This window comes from Hemicordylus capensis, chromosome 3 (genome assembly GCF_027244095.1).
Source record: "Hemicordylus capensis ecotype Gifberg chromosome 3, rHemCap1.1.pri, whole genome shotgun sequence".
In the NCBI taxonomy this organism is placed as follows: Eukaryota; Metazoa; Chordata; class Lepidosauria; order Squamata; family Cordylidae; genus Hemicordylus; species Hemicordylus capensis.
The window spans coordinates 224,780,349-224,804,322 of NC_069659.1; the positions used below are offsets into that span (position 1 = coordinate 224,780,349).

General features: G+C 42.2%; 1 protein-coding gene across 36 annotated transcripts in view; it reads right to left on the reverse strand.

The window, feature by feature from the left end:
• Window positions 1–2,087: 2,087 nt before the first annotated feature.
• The window catches only part of ANK3 (ankyrin 3), a 661,543-nt gene continuing 639,656 nt past the window's right edge, over window positions 2,088–23,974 (reverse strand). For 19 of the 36 annotated variants that reach the window (XM_053306987.1, XM_053306988.1, XM_053307003.1 and 16 more), the window contains 8 exons: window positions 22,281–22,424; window positions 18,964–19,054; window positions 17,026–17,398; window positions 12,856–12,966; window positions 7,778–7,861; window positions 7,562–7,621; window positions 5,106–5,191; window positions 2,088–3,702 (listed from right to left, as the gene is read on the reverse strand). In XM_053306987.1, the coding sequence (XP_053162962.1) occupies window positions 5,123–5,191; window positions 7,562–7,621; window positions 7,778–7,861; window positions 12,856–12,966; window positions 17,026–17,398; window positions 18,964–19,054; window positions 22,281–22,424 (932 nt within the window). In that variant the 3' untranslated portion in view covers window positions 2,088–3,702; window positions 5,106–5,122. Of the gene's footprint in view, window positions 3,703–5,105; window positions 5,192–7,561; window positions 7,622–7,777; window positions 7,862–12,855; window positions 12,967–17,025; window positions 17,399–18,963; window positions 19,625–22,280; window positions 22,425–23,974 lie in introns of all 36 variants that reach the window. The other 17 variants (XM_053307011.1, XM_053307021.1, XM_053307010.1 and 14 more) reach the window with 6 other exon arrangements.

Below are 23,974 nucleotides of genomic sequence, written 5' to 3' on the forward strand. Positions count from 1 at the left end.
GACCCAGAGTAATCAACACTTGCAAAGAATCGATATTGTAATTGCAATATTCTGGTTGGAATGTACAGGGATGTGCAAATTGGAAGAGGTTCAATTTGGAGCCCACCAAATTGGAGCTTCTATCCCTCCCCCAATTTGAACTGGTGTTTCTGGAGACCAGGATAATTTGACTTGGCCAGATTTGAAGCAGTTTAGATTCACTGAACTGATTCTTCAGTGTCCCCCTTCCCTGTACTAATCTTTACCAACCTTGTGGAGAGACAAGACAGCAATGGCTGTGATGCACGACTTCTGTTTCAAAAAGATCCAGGAAAAAGGTTTCTCCCCTACTTAAACCCTACCAGTCCTGGGAAAAGTGCAGAGTTTTTTGGAAACTTGTCTTTCCAAAGTCTTCTGCAATGACTGAAGCCTCTGAAAAGACTACAGTTCCCCCAAATCCCTGCACCTCAAACAGTATTGCAGGGCTTTAAAAGATACCCCACCCACCCACCGCCTTTTCTGGATCCATTTGAACATGAACTTAAAAAGGAATGGCAAACACATTGATAGGAGAGCTTTACCAGGAGAAGGGTTTATTCTTTTTGCCTGAATTTGGATGATTTTCAGCTTTTCATGCATAATGGTAGGATGAAACAAGTTGCCTTAGTTTGGGTTTTTACAGGGCACTGTTCTTTATGTAATAACCTGTTTGACTGGATCCAGCCTAAAATTGGCCCCAATTCAATGTGAACTGGATGGTGGTTTGGTTTGGGCTGAATCAATCTGGAAGCGGTTCAGCTCTGAAGATTTGCAGATTCCTAGTAATGTACACCTGCAGTATGTCTTGATGAAAATAATACTGCTGTCGCTGAAGAGCACAAGAAGTACATTTCTTTATTAAAAGCGGGGAAAACCCAGCAGCTGTTCTTGGTGATTCCTGGCGCTTCACACATCTGTAGCTTCCAAATGTATTAAACATTAATAATTTGCACATGTTGAAAATAGCTGATTGACAGGAGCCTCAAACAACTGCAGTTCTCTGCAGTGCTGCAGGGATATACAGTGTAGGGAAGAGGTTGTGCAAAAAACCCAAACCAGAATATTTACTTCCTACCTGCCACCTAATCCCTGCTAACTGGGCATACCCCTGCTAACAGGGCAAAGAGGCACCTTTTACTGTGGTGATTCTCTTTATTTAGCAGGGGGAGAGTAACTGGCCCTATCCACCCCCAGCACAGTACTTCCAGTGACTGTTGCTGGTGTGTGTCTTATGTTTCTTTTTAGAATGTGAGCCCTTTGGGGACAGAGAGCCATCTTATTTATTTATTATTTCTCTTGTGTAAACCTCCCTGAGCCATTTTTGGAAGGGCGGTATAGAAATCAAATTAATCATCATCATCATCTGCTCACCATTTTGTGGTGCACTTAAAAATTCTCATAGCGAAGTATCAACTCATACTTTTGAAATCTTCTAAAATAAAGTTCCGTCTTTTTAGTCTAGAACTGCTTCACTAGTAAACATGAGAGATAGATATAATTAGAAAGCTTGAGAGGGAGGGACAGGTATAGGTTCTGTTTGGCGAACTTGCAACCTTTTTTCCTAGGGGACAGCACCTTTCCCCTAGGAACTGCAATAGGAAAACACACAAAGGTATGTCTGGGTAGGGAGGTTTGAGAGTCATGATGATAGCAGCAGCCAGAAGCAGTCACTGAATGAGAATGAAAGGAAGACAGGGAATCCAAGAGGTCCTAAGGCAAACAGAGTAGGTGGAAGGCAGTAATATAGAGGAAACGGGATGTAGAGCAGGAGAAATGGGAAAAGCCAGCAATCTGGGAAGGTAGGCAAGGAAGAAGAAAGGGCCACAGGCAGAGGAGCTGGGTCTCTGGGGGCTTACAAAGGGAATAAGAAGCAAGAGAAAAGGCTGGAGGTGGCAAGATGGGGGGGGAGGGGAGCCACTTAGGAACAGAGAAGGGAAGCTAGGACTGGCACCCACCAACCCACTCAGATATATAGTTCATCCTTATGATCATATTTTCACATCACATTGCTCCCACCATTTGGTGGGCATCTTGATAGTAGCATAATAATAGCACAATATACATGGAAGTGAAGAGTTGTAACGCAATTTATTTTATGCTTAAATAATCAACTAGATCATCCAGTGTTTGAGTTTTCATACATATGTAATTAGAGCTATTATCAATGAATCCTGTTTTCATATGAAGATAATTAACAAATTAAAATATTTCACCAAAAACCCAAATAAAAATGCCCTTTAAAACACAGCAGCCTTCACAACCTAATATTACACTGCTAGAATGATTACAGATGATTGGCTTACTTAAAGATTCTACATCTTATAGCCAGTACACAATACAGTAATATTTTTACAGCGTGCTGCCAGTCTGTTAGCTAAGAATTTCTCTTCATTTCTTTTTTTTTTTAAATATCCCAAACTAGTGCTTACAAGAGCACCCACCCACTTCTAAAAGCTGCAAGCATTTCCCCCTGGCATAAAGCAAGAACAGATAGCACCCCCCTCCCCATAATGCAACTACTGTATATGTAATGTTTTCTTTACATTTTAGGTCATTTTCATTGAAAAAATTGGCAACAGCAACAAATATTAGATGAAGGGCTTTGTGTTTACAGGTAAAGGGCACCCTCCACCAAGCACTGCTGCTGTGTAACCGCCCTTCATTTCCATGACGCTTGTGCTGTAGCCTGCTGCAAGCCCTATTTAAATGAATGGGGGATGCTCAGTGGCTGTGCTTGGTGCATTGTACCCCCAGAATCTTATTTGTCATGTTGCAGTCTAGTGTTTGCAAAACTGGAAAAGATTTCATCAAAATAAGGTGAAACGCATGCACCAAAATATTAGTACTCTGAAGAAATTTTTTTCACAGAACTACAGAATTCCTCATCTTAGGAATCATTAAATTTGCAGCAGATTTTAAAGATTTTTTTAAAATCAAGCTAGCCTTTTTGCATATACAAACATTATAATTGCTAAATATACAAGAATCTGTGAACAAGATACACCTAGCATACCCCTGCAGGTGTAGCTGTTTGAGAGACACTGATTTCTGTTCAACGCGAATGCAATATTCCGTTTGTGAGCTAAGAGGCAGTGCCTTATCAACATTTATTCTACTTCTCCTTAGAATTTGTACAGTGTTATTTATTTACAGTGAAACTATTGATGTTAGTTATTTTTAAAAAAAAAAAAGAAACAAAAGAGTGTTTTATTACCCTGACAGTTTGGGTCCAAGAAAATAAGGCGAGCTGTTGTGGATTTTAGTAAATTTTAGTGCTTTCTGTGGTTTGAACCATTTTTCAGTGTCTTTATCCCCTCTTGCTACAGGAATTCTTCCATTATGTGATGGCATCAAATGGCTTCAAAGAAGCTGTTCCAGCGTGGCATCTTGTACATACACTGCATCATCCTTCATTGCACACTCTCCAATGCCGTGAATGAAAGTGGTGAATTTCCGTGCTCTTGTAGAACTGGTTCATGCTAAATTAAATTTTTTTTGGTGTTTTTTCTTTTCGAATAAAAACCATGCGGTTAATGTGTGGAAGCAGCAAACACACACACACACACACACACACACACACACACACACACACACACACTTTTATCAGTGACTTGATAATTCCTGTTGAATTTTTTTCTTCCTTGAGTTTCTCCCTAGAATACTGGCAGTAAAAGCACACACAATCTTGGGACAACAGGAGTGGGGAAGAGAAAAAAAGAGTACAAAGATCAGCACTAGACATTTCAAAAGGCACTTGGCATTTCAGTCCTAAATGTTGCACTAAAACTACAACAACAGTACAATAAGATCCTTGCAATAGGAGCCTTAGGTGAATGGAAGGCAATGTTGGATGGCACAGTCCACTTTAAAGTATGTCTGTTAGGATAGGGCATGTCGAGCAGCATGTGGTCACCTGATTTATTATCCTATATAATCCTATATAATAAAACCCTAAGGTACCTGCATCCGTGTCTCTGGCAGGTGTTCTGCGCAAGGTAACTGTGTCCGTGTCTCTTGCAGGTGTTCTGCGCATGCGTGGCGCGCGCGGACGCAGCAACAGAAACTACACACACAACTGCATGCGTGCGTAGTTACCGTCTCTGCGTCGTAGGTCCACGCTCTTCTAGCGCCTGTTAATGTAATGGGCTTAATGTCTAGTAATCATCATAAAATTGTAATATTATATAGTTCTTCACAAAATACCTCAGCCATCATTTCAACACATTCGTAAAGTAGGCTGGCATCTTTGTTTTCCATATAAAGCAATGAGAGGAAGAGGCTCTGTCTACTACTGACCAAGGATGCTCATGGCTGAGCGGAAATGTAAATTAAGGAACTCCATAGCTCATGCTCTTAATTAGGACACCACTGACACTGGACCAATATTCGAAATTAGCCACAATTTCAGGTTTTTCCAACATTGGAAGTTCAGGATTCAAAAGAGAAAATTTGTCCTGTACAGATTTAAATATTTACTTTTAAAAGATCGTGAGTAACTGCGGCGCGGCTCCGTGCCGCGGTTACTCATGAGTAGACCCCCGGAGGGGAGGCAAAAAGCTGGCTCCGGGGGTCTCCCCAGTATGCCCTGCGCACTCGTGCAGGGCATACTGTAGCTTCTGGGGGCTGCATGGCCTCCGAGCTCCCCAACCCCCACCAGCTCCATCACAGAGCCGGCAATTGTGTGGGCGGCCAATTCAGCCGCCCAGGGCTCCCTCTCTGCTTGTGTGTGGGGAGAGCGGACTTAGCCCGCTTTCCTCACGCACCCTCCAAAACTGGGTCTTACTGATCGTGAGACCCGGCTCAATATGTGCTTAGAGTATTATACTCACCTCTTTTTAGTTAATTTTCTAAGTTTTTCTTGTCTTGTCAGTCTATTTGTGTGCCTCTTAATAAATGGGATGATTAAAAAATTGTATATTGATAGTAAGGATGTGTGGGCATGTGTAAGGGTTATATGGAAGGGGCAGCAATAAGGTGATGGCACAATGAACTGGGATAATATATATAATAATAATTACTATTGTAACTAATAATTCAATACAATGTAAATAATTAAAAAAGAGTGGAATGCCATGTTACAAACTGACCATTCGCTGTTTGGCTGTTATGAATACGTCGTCTTCTCTACATGTCGAACTTCCTTCTTTGTCTTCACTTTATAACCTTCTCCCTGCTTTAAAGAAAAGGTATTCCTTCAGAAATCAGAGAGAGGTTGTTATCAAACTGATTCCTAGCAGGTCCCATGTAGCTATAATGGGATAAGTAAAAAGCTGTTAAATCTGAACACTTCATATCAGAGACACACAATCCACAGCCTTAGCCACTCTGTTGAACTGCAAAACACAAGCTTTCAATATAACTTCTGTACAGGAAACAAGCCACCTAATGGTGCAGCGGGGAAATGATTTGATTATCAAACCAGAGGCTGCCGGTTCAAATCCCCGCTGGTATGTTTCCCAGACTATGGGAAACACCTATATCAGGCAGCAGCGATAGAGGAAGATGCTGAAAGGCACCATCTCAGACTGCATGGGAGCAGGCAATGGAAAACCCTCCTGTATTCTACCAAAGACAACCACAGGACTCTGTGGTCACCAGGAGTTGACACCAACTCGACGGCACACCAACTCGACTTTACAGGAAATGCAGCCCTACAATATTATGAACTGTATGCTAAACTGGGGTGACCCTATGGTAAGGTAATCTCAGAACCACCCAGGCTGAGTTCCCTTCATGTCAATTAGAATTCTGAACTTTTCACCCTTCTGGAAAGTCAGATTCACAGATATCCTTTGCTGTGCACCCCAAATTAGCAGTTGCTTTAGAGAGAAAACCCCAATCGTTCTTAAGAGGTTTTGTAACAACCCAGCTTCAAAGTGAGTAGATTAGTAATGGAGAAAAGGATGGGGGAAAGCCAAGAGAAAGCCAGCAAAAAATATTTGCCCAAGCAGAACATCTGCAGTAAAATCAAAGAACTGACAAGCAGTGCAGGTCTTCTAGATTCTTGCCACTGAAAGATGACCTAATGGTGGAGTACTGTACTATTAATGATAACTCACTATAAACATAGAAACACACTCTGAAAAATATCTGACTTTTCCTCATTTTAAAGTTGGCAGTTTTAAAATTACTTCTCTACATAAAGTGGTGTGCAAACATTATGGGTTTGATCCTCTGAGTGAGGAATGAGGATCACATGAGGGAACAGCTTACAGATTACCTGCGCTCCATATACAAAAGGGCCCTGCCAGGGTGGTGGTGGACATTGTCTGATCTTCTAATGCTGACAGTACCAATCACATGCTAGGCATGGGAATAGTGGGAAACAGGCATCAATCTCTGCCTGGATAATGCATCCTGACCATGTGAGAGGTCAATAATAATCAAGCTGAATCTTTTGGGGTGGGAAGAAATGAAGTCTCACTTACCCCTTTGCTTCCTCATAAATTCGTGAAATTTTATGGATACTTTCCTCTTATTTTTTGCATTTAATTGTTTAAAGGCTGTGAGCTCAATTGTCTAAATGTAACTTATACATATTCCCTGAGAGCTTTTAATTTTTTTTTTTAATTAACAACTTTTAACTGGAGATGGAATACAGCACTGCTGACAAAAGAGCAGCAGCACCATACCATCTTGTTAAAAGAAAAATGTGTGTTTGATAGGGGAGAGTAAAGCTTTAATTGATTAATCAGGGGAGGTCAATTTTGAATTTGTATGTTGGTTCTGATGGATTATTGTAATTGTGAATAAAAATATGTTAAAATATAGTCTTTGTTCCTAACAGTGAGTGGTGGCTTCTGTTCATTTAATCTAAGTTACTTTATACTTGCACAAAAATATCTCCCCAAGAGTTGCACAGCCCTCAGTGACAAAGTTTCATGTGGCACCTAGCACTGCTTGGGGAAGGAAAGGTCATTGAAATCCCTCGCCCCCACTCCCATGCAAGCACTAGCGCTGCATAAGTCAGGAAGTCAGTGGGAGTACTGCTGCTTCTCATGTAGCACCAGCGCTTTGAGGATGTCAACCAATAATGAGGGTGGATGCAGGATTTACAGTAGCTCTTATGAACAAAAATGTCCATAAATATGACACTGTTGGACTGTAATCCAAACATCTAGTTTCAGGCTTGTAGCTCTCAGAAGGATTTCTTAGAGCAAAGGATTCTGTGGTTAGGTCCCCAAATCTGCTCTGTGTCAACGTGTCTCCAGTTTGTTTGAAAATTTGGAAGGGATGATAGGGGGTGGCAATGACGAAGAGGTTTCAGACCCAGCTCTATATTAGTTGCTATATTAAAAACAAATTCCCTACTAGAAAGAACTAAAATAAAATATGGCTGAAGGGGGGGGGGGATTCTGTTGGCAAACAGTATATCTGAGATCTCTTTCTGATTTCAGAAAGACACAAGTTCTGATTTCGGAACGCACAAGCCCTCTGCTTTGCCTGCTTTGATGTTAAACTGCAAGCTCCCAGCCATTCAGCAGTGCTATTTAGAGCCAGTGCAATTCATATTTGCTTAATCCCCGCCACACACTTCTGTTACCATTTCACCAAGTTTTTTCTCATGTGGGATAACAACACGTCTTAATACTTTCCGGGTAACCTGTGGGGAGCAATATACGAAAAATAAAATCGATACATTTCCCCTTGTATCTGAAAGGACAAAGTTGCTGGAAAGAATTAACACTTGGAATACCAAAAAGGGAAAAGAAAAAAGAAAAAAAAAAGACAGACAAATTAAACTGCAAGGTAGGATTACTTTTCGGGTGACGACGTTGCCTTCTTCATCAGTAAACTTTTCTTCCGTAACAGATTCACCAGGAATGTTTTTTGCTTCCTCACCCTAAAGAATGTGTTATAATATTAGCCATATCACCCATATTCCCACACACTGGCTTGTCAACAACACTCCCAAGCAATAAAATCATGCCATGTTGGATCTTACTTATTAAAAACAGTAACTCCAAAGTGGAAGAGAGATTATTTGCAGTCATCCACATTGTAATATCATACTAAAAATCATGCAGTTAAGATAGAGCCAAGATTCAAAGTGCTAGGCATATAGAGCTGCTTTTCAGCCCTTAAAATTGCCCTGAAGGTCAGAGGCCTTCTCTGAGGAGCTACTGCTGGAAGGAAAAATTGGTCAACCCCACACTGCCCACTTCACATGTGGAAGCACCTGTCTGGAGCCCAGTCAAGCTACACAGCTGGCATAATTTCTTATTTATTTATTCATTTATTTGATGGTTAATCCATGCATTCCATGCTTGAATAATTAAGGACTGATTAATTGTCATGCAATCTCTTCTAGGAATGGGCAAGGCCACTGGAAGGCTCAGAGCCTGGCCACAATTACTTCTGTGTGAAATGGTACCTCCATGTGGGAAGTGCCTCTCAGCTGCTCTGATTCCCCCGGATGACAGCAACTCAACCCAGGGCTGCCACTGGGAACAATGACAGGGAAGCCACTGGCCAGTGTGTAGTCTCATGCACACATTAAAACTCTTCATCAATAAAGCAAGCTCTCTTTAATAGTAGAAGAATTCTTCCTCAAAGAAAGCAAAGGGAGCTCAAAAGGATATTCCTTACATATCAACATTTAAAAAGCAAAATTTTGGACTAAACTTTAACAAGCTGCATTTCCACAACTTTCCAAGCAAACAAAAGACAGGGACTCCAACCCTTTGATCCCCCATATCTGGCTGTACTGGGGCTTTTTCACTTTCCATTTTGAAAAGCAGTTCCTGATGTTGCTTTGGAAGCTGCTTTGTGCCAGTCCTGGCATACAAAAACAACACTGCTTGGACTATACCACTCCTTACTAGAGGCATGGACTTCTCATGTTGGGCTGCTCCTCATGTTGAAAAAGATCTTATTGTACATTACTGTTGGGCAGCATCCAGACTAGTTAACTTTCATAAAGCACCACTGAAATAAACGAGACAGGTTAACATAGTCTGAATGCTGCCCTTCTTTATATATATTTCTCTTAGGCGTACCCATCACTAATCCCATGCGTGGCAGCTCTCATGAGAGTTCGCAAGCAAGCTGCCACACAGTGACGGGAACAGTGGGGGGTGGGACTGCGGCGGTGGGCAGGCGGCAGAGGGAGCGGCGCAGCCTCTCTTTCCGGCCCGCCTGCCAGCCAAAAGGAAGGATGGCCCGGCCGTAGCAGTGCTGGGGGTAGGAGCGGGGGGGAGGGGCGGCAGAAAGAGCAGCACTGGCGGGGCGGGGGATGGGAGAGAACTAGAGGTGCAGATGTTCTGCCCGACCCAGATAGTAGTAGTAGTAGTAGTAGTTATTATTATTAAGAATATTTATATACTGCTTTGCAACAAAAAAAAGTTTAGAAAGTGGTTTATATGGCCATATAGAGCCAGTGTGGTGCTGTGGTTAGAGTGCTGGACTAGGACTGGGGAGACCCGAGTTCAAATCCCCATTCAGCCATGAGACTTGCTGGGTGACTCTGGGCCAGTCACTTCTCTCTCAGCCTAACCTACTTCACGGGGTTGTTGTGAAAGAGAAACTTAAGTATGTAGTACATCGCTCTGGGCTCCTTGGAGGAAGAGCGGGATATAAATGTAAAATAAAATAAAATAAAATAAAATAAAATAAAATAAAATAAAATAAAATAAAATAAAATAAAATAATAAATGAGAAAAAGGATGGAAAGTTTCCACATTGGGGAGATCTCTAGACTAAAGGAGATCCCTTTCTCTGATGTGCATTCAACATACAGAAGAAGTTCTTGTTTACATGACAAAGCATCTAAACACACGAGCTGCCACCTGCGTTCTGAAATGAAACAGCCCTTGGAGGCTGTACCGTATGTTGAGAAGGAAGGCAGGCAGGCAGGAAGGAAGGGAAAGCTAAGCTCAGTCATATAGCCTAAAGACCCATGAAGAGGGCAAAACCTTCCCACTTGGAGGTTGTGTGGAAGCTTCTGCCAGAAAGTTCTCAACTCCCAAAGCCTAATGACATCAATGGGAGGTTTCTATGGCAGAATTTGTGATGCAAAAAAGAAGGGAGGACAAGCTCCAGTATTCTAGGAGTGAGGAGAGAAAAGACCCAAGGTGCTGAAAAAGTGGTTTATTCAATTCTAATGAGATAACATCTTTAGAGGCTCTAGCTATTCCTACCTCTCATTTGAGAGATGTCAAGTTCCAACTCCCAGCATACACCCACTGTGCCATGCTCAACCTCAGCCTGGGAGCTAGAAAGGGTATGGAATATATAGAAGAGGCTGAAAGTAAGTGGGGAAGAGAGATAGGAACTGCCAACTGACATCCTGACTAAATTTTATTTGTTTGTTTGTTTGTTTGTTTGTTTATTTGATTGATTGATTGATTGCTATACCGCCCTTCCAAAAATGGCTTAGACCTGTTTACACAGAGAAATAATAAATAAATAAATAAGATGGATCCCTGTCCCCAGAGGGCTCACAATCTAAAAGAAACATAAGATAGACACCAGCAACAGTCACTGGAGGTACTGTGCTGGGGGGTGGATAGGGCCAGTTACTCTCCACCTGCAAAATTAAAAAAATCACCACGTTAAGAGGTGCCTCTTTGCCAAGTTAGCAGGGGTATTCAAGGAAGTCCCATTGAAATTAAAAGGACAAATTACTCAAGCCTAACTTGTCCTTTTAATTTCAGTGGGTCTTCCTCGAGCAAATTTAGTCAGGATGTCAACCACACTCCTGCACAGTAATCCATCAGTGTCTCTGCAAAGAAAGCTGGGAGTGAGGCAGACTAACCTTTACCGAGTTCAGGCCTATTTGCCTTTTCCAGCAACTGCCCTCTGATGATCCAGGAGTGGGTGTCTTAGCTTTGGGGCTGGGAATTGTGGCAGCCCCACTTTTCTCTTGGGGATGCCGTCTACCTTAGGTATTCAACCTCAAGGAGAGTTACCTATAGTTAGTCCTCTCCAGCTTTGAGCAACAATAGTAAGATCTTTAAATAAGAATGTCTAATACTTAGAGGTGCATATTGGGCAGTATAAAAATATGATAAATAAATTTATATTTCCGTTATTCTTTCGGGCTGGAACAGAGTACATTTCTCATACAAATATAGTCAGGCAATTCTTTACATTGTCAAAGTTCTGCTTTATCCATAACTCACTTACATAGATGAGTTATCATATCTAAACGTTTTGGAATGAAGAGAGGCCAGTAAATAGGACACTTCATCACAAGATGACTGAACTAATATTTCCCCCCTTTCTCTCCAGACACAAGTTTAGGACTGACTTTCAAACATCTTTTAATCAGGAAACTCTTTCCACAACTTTTCTGCCTTGGAGCCCCGGCATGTAATTAAGGATTCGTGGTAGTGCTCTGTCAATTCATGTGGAACCTCAGAGTTCTACCCTCAGAACACTCGGGTGCAATTGGGCATCGTGGGCGGTGAGCACGCTGACATTCAGGGAACCTTCGCTGCCATAATTTAGTTTCTTGTGGAAGAACCCCCGATACATTTTGGAGAAACCCCAGGATTCACAGTATGGTCTGAAATCCACTGCCCTAGGGAACAAAACATGAACTCTCTGTGTTATGAATTGTGGTCACAGTGCCTCCAAGTTGCGGCTGTGACAGATGTAGTAACCTGGGAAGGGCTTGCAGCCACATCTGTGCATGAGTCAGGCATGGGTATACCAAGAACATCAGAAGGTGGTCAGCATATCTGTGTCTGACTCATGAGATAAGTCCCACTTACATTATAGCGCTATGTTTATAGCTCTATTATTATATATTATCTATAATGCAAGTAGTTGTGACTTCTAAAGTTACAGTTTTCACTTAATAAATACTATGTAGTCACAACGATGTAGCTGTTCGTGCCTCACTTTGAGATGGCCCTGCACCAATTCTGAATTGCTCTGTTTGCTGAGATACTACCACTATGGATGTAGAGTTCAGCTGATACACAGAAGGCTGCTGATTGTCTGTCCCTCCACCCCAATTTTTTTTAAACAAATGACTAACAATTAATTAAGCAAAGAGGTGCTTGTATATGGAAAATTCCAAACCTAATTATTATTCTGTACACAGAATTATGCATGCACTTATAGGCTGTAAATCCATGGCAAGGAAGTGTGCAAGGACCCATCTCCCCACAGACAGGGCAGCTCCCTGCCTCCAAAAATGACCAAATGAAAAGAGGAAGAGTAGGCAAAATTACTCTCAAGTTAGATCAATAGTAATTTCATAACTATGCTTGTTAACATGTTGATCTGTAACAGGTAGAATGGCACAACATAGTTGATTTTCTTTTTAGTAACATTCTTGCCTGCCTAAATCAGAGTAGGCCACTTATACTAAACTAGTGTGGATGCTTATGCATCCACACACTAGTGCTGCTGTGTAGCCTAGAAGTAAAGAATGCTTCAAATCAATAATTATTGAGGTGGACAGTAGCATTTGTGTGTGGATGTGTATACAGAAGCAACCCACCCCTATTCAAGTATTCAAGAAGAAAGTTATGGAAAAGAGAAATCAAAACTATGTGTGCCATTTGGGTGCTCTTATGGGTCAAAAAGTAATAGGCATGGTTGCAAAATGGCTATAGATCCAGTCTAATCCAGATATATTAATGTATATTTATTCTACGTGCCCCTATAGAAAATCCATGCGGCACACAGTGGGATTGTGAGAGACAAACTATCGTGCAGTTTTGTTGTTTCTCATCACAAGCCTGAAGATTACACATGAGAAAGCTATCCATTATGAAATACACACCACACCAAGAAAGTGAGTCTAATGTGAACAACACTGGCACCATTAGTACTGCAGTCCAAGACTGACTCCATGCTAATGGAACTACAGACACGCGATACCTTCAGAATCAAACGCCGACGATAAACCCTCGTAGTGATTCTCTGTTCTTCATCTGAGCTTGAATCACTCTCAATTTCAAAGTCACTGTCACTGTCATTGTCACTAAACTCCTGATAAATGCAGTTTTTAGTACATTTTACCAGCTCATTTAAAAGACAAATATGAATCTAAGCAGGAACAGAGGGAAAAATGGTTATTCCCAACATTAGTTCATCCTGAGCAATACCATCTATGGAGCATGTGCAACCTTGCTCTCAGGTCAGGTCATCGTTGGATTTTAGACACTCTCATAGGTGATTCTGGGGGCTGGCAGGGTGAGGCAAGCTACCCCGCCTGCCCCCCCAGAATAACTCTATGGTTCTTTGATGGAAAGCCACTTTCCACAGACATGTTGTCATCAATCAAAACATATATAATATCCATACAACTCCCCATGGGATCACTTCTGTCCATGTTTCGGATTCGAGTGTTAATGTGAATACTGTTATTTCAGAAATCTAAGCTCAACCTACACTCCCCCCGCCTTCCACAGACCACTCTGCCCCTTCTAGGCCCCTCAGTCCCGTCCCCCCATCACCACCAGTGCTGTCCCTGGGCACTCTGCCATTGTTATAGCTTCTTCAGATATTCTACATGCAGAGTTGCCTTACAGACATTTCATACTCAGTACAGGATTGTACAGGCCTGCTGCAGACATAATGCTGGCTCCCAACAAACCATAATTTGCCAACAGGGAGGCAACCTCAGGAATGTGTGCTCCCTTCCTAATTTCAGTACAAATCTCTCCCTTCCCTTACTGGCCTCAACCAGGGCTTAGCATAACATCTGTGAACAATCAGGAGCCAGCCTCAGCAACAGCCCCATCTCTCTCCCTCTTCAACTTCAAATTGTGATTTCAGCTTCAGTAAGGATGGGAATCCTGGCTGGCTGGCTGGCTGGCTGGATATCTCTCTCTCTCTCTCTCTCTCTCTCTCTCTCTCTCTCTCTCTATCTATCTATCTATCTATCTATCTATCTATCACAGTTGGATGCTGCCCTAAATTTACGTCTCTGGGTGGTTTACAACAACAGAAAACAAATTCAAACAAAAATTAAAACATTAAAACAAATTAAACCACAATTCTAGTTAAAAAGCTTTGGTGAATAAATGCATCTTTAGAGACTTTTTAAAAAAAGCTATCAGAGATGAGGAGGCTCTTATTTCAGTAGGAGCACATTCCAAAGTCTCATGGCGGCAGCAAAGAAGGCTTATCCTTGAGTAGCCACCAGATGAGCTGGTGGCAACTGCAGATGGACTTCTCTGGATTATTTCAAAGTGTTATGGGGCTCATGATGAGGAACACATTCTCCTAAATACACTGGGGCTAAGCTGGGCAGAAGATTAGTGTTTAGAATGGTTAGTGCCAGAGAGAGAAAAGGAGAGAGGGAATGGGAATATGAGTTTCCAAGGCTGGCTCCTGATTTGCAGATGTAATGTACTGGGCCACAAGAGTCTGAAAAATAACAACAGGAATAATAGGAACAAATTGAGACCCCAGACAGACTTGTGTGGGAGAGGAGAGGTGGGGATATCTATCTATCTATCTATCTATCTATCTATCTATCTATCTATCTATCTATCTATCTATCTATCTAATTGCCTTCACTCTCCCACTGTGAGCTCCTCATTTGGCAGCTGAGTGTACCTGGGGAGGTCAGCAGCATCTCAAGCTTAATAGGCATGGCACATGGCTTCCTCAGAGTTGCATTGCCTGAGATGACTCTAGAATCTGGCTGGCCCGAGAACCCTGGGGCAGTGGCATCATGTCCAGAGAGCTCTACGAAAGTGTCACTTGTGCTCCTCAGAGTCCCCTTGCCCACACCTCACATTGTCACTTTCAGATGCCTGTGGTTTTTACTGCTAAATGGAAAGCCAAAGTAGTTTTTTCATTCTGAAATAAACTGGCCCAGGTAAGAGGGGAAAAGTAATTTGTAAATATGGCCCAGGTAAGAGGGGAAAAGTGTATCTGTGTATCCTTCATAGCACTGGGCTTTAAAAAGTCCTGAATCCTGGTGGTTTTAGCTCCACTGGTTAACCGGGGGCAAATTTTAATTGGTTTTTAAAGCTCCTAATTGATTTATCACATGTTAAAACAATTAAACCTTGCAGTCTAAGAGGAATGAATAAACACAGGGGGAAAAATGTACAGAGCTCTCTCATGCTCCGGTGTGTCTTCCCTGTGTAGAAACTCATCACAAGAACATAAGAACAGCCCAGCTGGATCAGGCCCAAGGCCCATCTACCCCAGCATCCTGTTTCACACAGTGGCCCACCAGATGCCACTGGAAGCCTACAGGCAGGAGGTGGCCTATAGCCCTCCAACTAGTAGCCGATGACAGACCTCTCCTCCATGAAGTTATCCAAACCCCTCTTAAAGTCACCCAGGTTGTTGACTGTCACCACATCTTGTGGCAGAGAATTCCACAAGTTGAATATGCTTTGTTTGAAAAAGTACTTCCATTTGTTGGTCCTAATCTAAACAGCCAATACCTGGAAATCAGCAACATCCTCATCTAAAGAATCAACGTCTTATTAATTAAGAACAGCTATGTATCACTTTTAAACAAATAACCCACAAAGTGGTTTACATAGCAAAAAGAACAAAGAAATAGTTCCCTGCCCCGCCAAAGACTCACCATCTAAAAAGAAAAAGAGACACAAGGAAGACACCAGCAACAGCAACGGGAGAGACACCAGGCTGGGTTGAATAGGGACAATTGCTTTCCCCCTTCCGAATAGAAGAGTGCCACTATTTGAAAAGGGGCTTCACTTGTACCACAGACATTTTTTCTGCGATTTCACACTATACATTTCACAGTGGCAAAGCCATGTTTTCCAAGAAGTGTGATTTCCTTCCCAAATATCTTGCTCTATTACAAGATAGTTTGACAACTTTGTCTCCTGCAAGTTGGACATTTGCACAATTCCGGCCATCCAGCTGTTGTTGGACTACAACTCCCATCATTGCCAGGCACAGTGATCAATAGTCGGGAGTTGTAGTCCAACAACAGCTGGAGGGCCAAAGTGGCACAGCCCTGCTCTAATGCATGGGAGCTCATTGAAAATAGGAAGATGCCACACTGTGCAATGGCCATAACATGCAAGAAGCACTCACTGAATGGATCATCCAGATTGACATGGACACACCAGAGCTGCAAGTGGTGTGGAGCTTCTGTCACACAGAAGCATTTCCAGTGGCATGTTGCCTTGGGCCCAATTCAGCTACAGTGCTGAATTAGGGTTTAGTGACTGACAACACATTCCACAATCCACACATACTTCCTGACCTGTCTGAGAATTCTCTCCATACCTCTCTACCTGGTTTGGCTGGTACTTGTGACCATCACCAACTGGGTGTGTTTCTGGACTCTCAAGTGCTAAATGAGGGGTCACCACTGTAACTGGGTAGAGTGAGTGGGGGGATTTGCACAGTGAAGGGTGGGGTTAGGGCACAGGAGAACCTATGACCTGCTCTCAGTCTCCAAACCCAGGCTTTAGTATTGGAAACAGGGCTGCAGCTGTGTAGTTTTCTGGATTGTGGCCCTGGAAGAAATATACGCATTTAGAAATATTGCATTTAGCATAAGAATACACTTCATTCTACATTTACAGGTGGCTCTCGTTATCTGTTATCCCAGCACCTACGGTTTCACATTTCCACAGTCAGACAATGTACACCCAGCCTCATTCAAATAGTTCAAATTCACCTATCCGTGGTTTCTAGGTAGCCGGAAATGACCTTTGAGGTCATTTCTAGCCACCATTTTGCTGAACTCTTTGTGGCTTTGTGAACATTTTGTGGCTCTTCCCTTAAAAAAAACAAAACCCTGCAGTTTTGTGTGTGAAATCTGTAGAATCAGGGGTTTGGGGGGAGCATTGCTGGACACCTAGAAGCCATGAGAGCTTGGGTACCTTACTTCTTTTCTTTTATTTCTGCATTTTTAATTAGCCTTCTAAGGCTTTTTTGTCCTCCAGGAATCTAACCTAGCAATTACCAGTCACTCAAGGTCTCATTATCAGCAGTTGCAGGTGAGAAAAGAACCCCCAGGGATGAGGGGCCCCTGTACTAGCCTTTAGTTGAGTTAAGAATGAGTACCGCCCATTAAAGAAGAGCTGGTGGTTTTTATACCTTTTGTTCAGATGCTGCTGCTCCCTCCTCTTCCTGGGCTTTTGGTCTTGGTTTGCTGTCTTCAGAAGTATTCCAGCTTGTCTTTTTCACGCTGACAGGCACAGAGGTTTTAGGTGCATCAACTGCTGGCTTGCTAGCCTCTTGCAGAGATTTCTGATGCGATATTAATGATATTGTTTGCTCTTCAGTTCGGACTGAACTTTTTGTTTTTGGTTTCACAGTTTCTTTGTCACTCTGCTTTCCTAGACTGTTTACAGTCTCCTGAACAAAAGGCTTAATCTTTGCTGTGGATTCGGAGTAGCTTCCATTGGCTTCCAGTTTTCCTGCTTCTCCTTTGAGATATGAGGTAATAGAATCTCCACACTGGTCTGGGCTACAAGAAATAGATAGATAGATGAATGAATGCATGCATGAATGAATGAATAAATAAATGCTAAATTTTCTTTTTAAAAAAATCATCCCCACAAATGATTCAACAGTGTGGTTTTGAACTTGGGTTAAAAAACAAACAAACAAACAAACAAACAAACAAACAAACAAACACACAAAACCCTTGTAAAAGGTTCCAGGAAATAGGCTGTGGATGTGGATGTACCCATGTACCTCCATTGGAGCAGAGGAAGGAACATTTATCGTTCAATTCTTTTGTAATGAAATTTGGAACAAGAAAGACTGGGAAAATGACTCAGTCTGGATGCAGGCAATGTGGCATGCATTACCTTCCCAGTTCCTTGCTCAAACTGACCCTGTTCAATATGTGTGCCACCTCCACAAGGATAGTAAGGGGTACCACCAGCATGACTGAACAATGGGGGAAAGGAGAGCTGTTTTATTTATTACATTTTTATGTTCTCCTTCTATAACTAAGTAGGCATTTGACCAGGTCCGCAGAACTGAGAAACAACAACTTCAAATTATACATTAGTTTTTAGTCCAGTGGGAATGATCCTAGGGCACAGGATGTTACTAATGTTTGAGTTATTAAGGGAAGAACAGGATACAAGAATTTTAAAAAGCCTTGTGACCGTTTTAATGAAAGGCCATATATAAATTTAACAAAAAAAAGTTTAAAAAAATTAAAAATTAAGTTAAAAAATATAATAATATAATATAATATATAACCCAAACCTGGATTCAACTAGAGATTTCCATTATGTTCAGAGGGAGGGGCCATAATTCAATAAGAAAAGCATAGACTTAGCATGCAAAAAGCTCTAGGTTCAGTTCCTGGCATCTCCACTTCAATGTATCTCAGACAGCAGAGTGAGAAAAGGCTGTCGCCTGAGTCCTTGGAGAGTCTCTGTCTATTAGAATAGACAATATTTGGCTAGACAGATTAATAGTCTGACTTAGTGAAAGGCACGTTCATATGTTAATTAGTATATTATCAGTGTATTTCCAAGCTCAATTCAAAGCGCTAGCTTTAACCCTAAATGATCTGGTCCCCAATTCTCTCAGAGAATGAGAGATTAGTCAACAGCACCCACAAGGCACATAGCCTTTCCGTGACAGCTCTGGAATGCTGGAATTCATCTTGCCAGCCCTTTTCCTCTACATTCTTCAGGAGGCAAAGAGCTTCTGTTCTGCGGAGCTTTGGAATAGGCCCTACATGTTTTCTGTTGCTGGTTTTGTTGGGCAATGGTCTTACTGTACATTTAAATTCCTTAATTATTATTAGGATCTCACTGTGTTCATTATTTATTTATTTTATTTTATTTATTTACTGCCTGACTCCAAAGGCTCTAGGAGGTTCACAAAGGCTCTAGGCGGTTCATGCCATATTATAAATATTAGCTTAAAGGTCTATACATATAACATAAATAAATAAAACAAAATTCCAGTTCATTTGAACATATATCACAGCTTGAAATTTGGCATAATTATTTTAAAAATCAGAATATTTAAAATGAAAATATATTTGCCTAAGCACTTGCATACCTGTCATCTAGTCGATCCAGCAATTCACCACTTATCCTTCGTCCTGGTGTCGGTGGTTCCACATTGACACTGGAGGTCTCACTCTGCCAACCTGTAATTGAAGACAGTTCCTGTTCTGCCTGCTGAACATATTTAAGAATAGACAACACCTTTTCTTCTGTCATCTCCTCAGACTCAACTACTTCTTCAAGGTGAATGTCTTCAAACAGAGATTTAAGCTTTTCTTCTGTCATCTCCTCATCAGAACCAGACTTTTCTCTCTCATGATGTTCAGTTCTCACTAAGGTCGGGCTAGTTTCCTGGCTTAGTGTTTCTTTTGGTATTCCAGCGTAACTACCAAGATATCGAGGGTAATCATTAAGGTCCATTTTCTCCAACTGGATCTGGCCTACATCTTTAGATGCTCCTTCTCTAGGCACTGAGAATTCATGTTTGCCGTCTTCCAATGAAGTGTCTTCTTCAGTCACCACTGGAGGTCCTGCTGCTGTATCATCTATGTTTCCCTGTGAAGTTACTAACACGTCACTCAGTCTACTGGGAGTTCTAAGGGGCGACTCTATACTAGAGAAATCACTAAAGAAATCATCTTGATAGGAATGGGTGGGTGGCACGAAACGCAACCCAGTGGGAGTTTCCAGTTCCACTTGAGTGCTGGGATAACCTAAGGAAGACAGCACATTTGGACTGATTGCAATGAAGTATGGAGCAACATATACACATGCATGCAGAATGGCTGATTAATTATATAAACTATGAAACATGTAAGAGATGATATAGCCATTTAATTATGAATGAATAATGGATATATGATCCTCATGAATAGCCTACTGCACATAGTATCGAAAGTTTTCAATTATTCATTTCCAGCCATTTTAGTGATTTGATAACTGTAGAATCTTCTCTTCCCAATAGCAAGTGAACTGAATCTGGTTGGGTGTTGGCTGTCTTTTTGTATCAATAACATTTCTTGTGGCCAAATAACATTTCTGCCTTTATTTGGAGTCATGCACATTACATATATGTAATATAATGTCAAGAATAAAGTTATATTGCAAGACATCCAAGTCTTAAAATGGGTGTATGTTTTTACATATTCAGGTGTTTTAAAGTATACTTCCTTGACATATAGGACTACTAACACAATATATAACATATAGTTACTTCAGTTTAATCACTGCACCATGAGAATGCAGTTGTTACAAATGGAAATTAATCTCAGTGAGGACAGAAAAGGGCAGCAGAATCTCAAACGCAGCAGAGCAAAATCTAACATAAAAAGGGTATCAGTCACAAACTATAGGGTAGGGAAGCTCTAAATATAAATTTCCGGAACAGTAAAGCTATATTGTGATGAGTAAGGAGATCGTGGTGATCTTGGTGACTGAGGCGATCTTGGCGACATGGGTACAATCAGAAACACTGATCAAATAAAGAGAAAAAAGAAAAGATAAGCAATGCAAGCATGAGAACAACCATTCTCTAGAGCAAGGAGGTCCAACTGGCAACCTGTGGGGGCCACTGCATGTGATGGAAGCCCTACCAAATTTTAATCAAGGTCTAGTAATAAATTTTGCTCATACTATTTCATGTACATTTTAAGGTATATTTGTCCCATAGACATTCTGGTAGCAAAGAGATGGTTTCTGATTAGCCTCCTAAGACGATCTTTCAGGAAGCACATCACTTCTGCCTAGCAGTCAAGAACTTCATACCATCCAGCATGCATGTACTATATTTGTGAAGTCCTTACTGCTTGGCAATGCCAAGTTTGTCATAACTGACCATCTATGATGGGGTTGGATTGTGTGTCAGAAAACCCACCCAGTGTCCAAACTATTGTCTGGAGAACAGAGTGGCCCCCAAGAATACCATAGTCAACCATCCATACTCTAGGGGTTAGAATGAGCACAGACAAAATGCCAATGAATTTTAAATCACACCCTCACATGTAAATATTAGATTGGCCAAGTTGAGAAAGGGGGAAATAAGAGCTCAGTGTTAAGTTGTGCTGCCTACTAGGGATGTCCACGGAACCGGTTCTGGGGCCCTTTTACAGACCTCCAAACCGGTTCAAAAGTCGCTGGTTCAAAGGTGGGGGGGATAGCTTTAAGGACTGGGGAGGGTGCTCTCCCCCTCACTGTGTTTTCCCTGCTGGCATTGTGTGCAAAATCGGTCCCACGGGACGGCAGCGTGCCTCCCAGTGCGTTGTGGACCGGAGGTGCCGGGTGCATGTTGCGACATGTGCATGAGTACACGTGCACGAGGCACTTCCTATCCACAATGCACTGGAGTGGCAAGGAGGTACACTGCTGCCCCACGGGACCGATTTTGCACACAGCGCCAGTGCGGGAAATGTGGTGGGTGAGTGTGTAAGAGTACCCACCCTAGTCCTTAAAGCTATCCCCCCCTCCGCACCTTTGAACTGGCAGTCGCTGGTTCCATGCACATCCCTACTGCCTACAGAGTGATATGCACTAATGGGTTTTTTCTGAATCAACTGAGAGAAAATTAAAATGTAGTCTGGTCTTGGTGAGGACAAGAAGCCTGAGGAAAGTTCAGAGGAGAGGAAGGACAGAAAGCAACAGCAACACAGAGAAGCACATTCTCTTTGTTAAAAAGACACTCATCTGTGATTAAAAGGCACAACCAACATTTCAAAAGGAAATTTTTTAAGATGTTCCCAGAATTTTATTTCTACAGTGTGATGATTCAATGACCAATATTGCTGCTTGGAATGAATTAAGCTCATATGCTCTGCAAAGCCAGAAAATCCTGATGGAAGGCAGCTAAAAGGCTATATATTTGAATTCACACAAAAGAAACAAGAACATTATTTTCATAGTGTTCAGAACACAGCTTTAAAACAAAATCCTAACCTATTTAGAAAGCAGCCTATCAACATATTTTTAAAGTCAGAATTAAGGTACAACTTCATTTATGTATCTCTCCAAAGAATTACAATTGGGAAAACAAAAATGACATATAATGCTAGTTTAAAACTCCGTATAAATCTGGATATTTGAATTTCATTTTTCTCTTAGGATAATTTTAGAATGAAAAGCAACACTTAGCAGTTTCAATCATACCTAATGGACTGGATTTAACAGTAATGTTACAACAGTGAAGTTCAAATGAAGTTAATGGAGCCAAACTACTTTAAGAGCTCACGGATATAAACTGCAAAAATCATCTTGGAAAGAAAACAAACCTTTTTCTTTGAAAGAGAACTCCCATCTCTCATACTTCACTTATAAAATTAAAATACCTATGATCTAAAAGGCGAAAAAATCTAATGAAAATGAAACAAACTCAGTTACCATCAACAGGTTCATGGAAAACATTATTTTCATCTGCAAAGCTTCTGGTGCCTGAAATGTTTCCATAATCAAATATTGGTCCTTCCAAAAGAGTTACAATGTCGATCCGGTTGATTTTTGTCAATACAGATGTTAAGGCATCAGCTGTGAGGGGAAGAAGAAAATATATTAAAAATACCTCCCCAATGAACTGCATAACTATTTTGATCATAACAACAAACAGGTAAAGTGTGAAGAAAAGATGTCTCTAAACGTGCAGCAGTTGCAGTGGAGCCAATGTCTGCTTCACAGTGCATGTCCATCACATATTCTCAGGAATCTGAAGGCCAGGGGCGTAGCTATAATTGGGCGAATGGGTTCAAAGAACCCGAGCTGTGCCCAATCAGGAGCCGCCATTAGCGGCCCTGACACGCCCCCTGCGTCTGACGTCAGACGTGGGGGCGGTAGTTTAGCTCCCGAGCAGGGGCCACGCGGCCCCTTCGAGAGCTAAACAAAGGCTGGTGCTGCGTTCGCAGCACCAGCCTAACTAGCTCCTGAAGGGGCCGCCCGGCCCCTTCAGGAGCTAAGACTGGTGCTGCGTTCGCAATGCAGCCCAGAAGCGGCTCTTCCCTGCAGGGAAGAGCCACTCCTGGGCTGCGCTGCGAACACAGCACCAGCCTTTGTTTAACTGCCGAAGGGGCCACATGGCCCCTTCAGCAGTTAAGCTGCTTCTCCCGAACGGAGCCTCAAGGCTCCGTTCGGGAGCCAGACCACACACCCCGCGTCTGACGTCAGACGCGGGGGCGTGACTATCCTCTGCGCCTGACATCAGATGCAGGGGGCGGGGCTATCGGGGCACCCACTGCGGCCGCACACGGGCCGCCAGTGGGCTAGCTACGCCCCTGTTGAAGGCATATGCTCACTGCCCCTTTATATCTTTACAATGGAAAACACTGTCTGCAACTACGTAATTATTTCTCCTCCCTACAAACCCAGCAAAGACCAATCAGGCTTGAAAACATAAGCTATATGTAAAGTAAAGGTAAAGTGTGCCGTCAAGTCAATTTCGACTCCTGGCGCCCACAGAGCCCAATGGTTTTCTTTGGTAGAATACAGGAGGGGTTTCCCATTGCCTCATCCTGCGCAGCAGCATCTTCCTATATTGCTTCCTATATCTTCATGGAGGAGAGGTCTATCAACGGTTACTAGTCGGAGGGCAATAGGCCACTTCCAGCCTCAAAACCAGGATGCCTCTTAGTACCAGTTGCAGGGGAGTAACAGCAAGAGAGAATACATGCCTTCAACTCCTGCTTGTAGGCTTCCAGCGGCATCTGGTGGGCCACTGTGCGAAACAGGATGCTGGACTAGATGGGCCTTGGGCCTGATCCAGCAGGGCTGTTCTTATGCTGCTGCCCAATACAGTACCAACAAGGATTTGAACTGGCAACCTTCTGCTTGTTAGTCAGGCATTTCCCCATTGCGCCACTTAAGGTGACAAGCTATATGAAAATACCTTCTTGTATGAGTGATCTGCATTATCTAGTTAAACTAGAGAGATATAGACTGTCTCTCTAAAAGAATTATGGATCCTGGAATCCAGGGATTTTGGGAAATAAGGACATTAGGCCATGGTGACTAATGATCACTTGTTAATGATAGTTAACATGACATTTAGATATGGTGAAAACATAAATTAGCTAGGGGCCACTTTGATT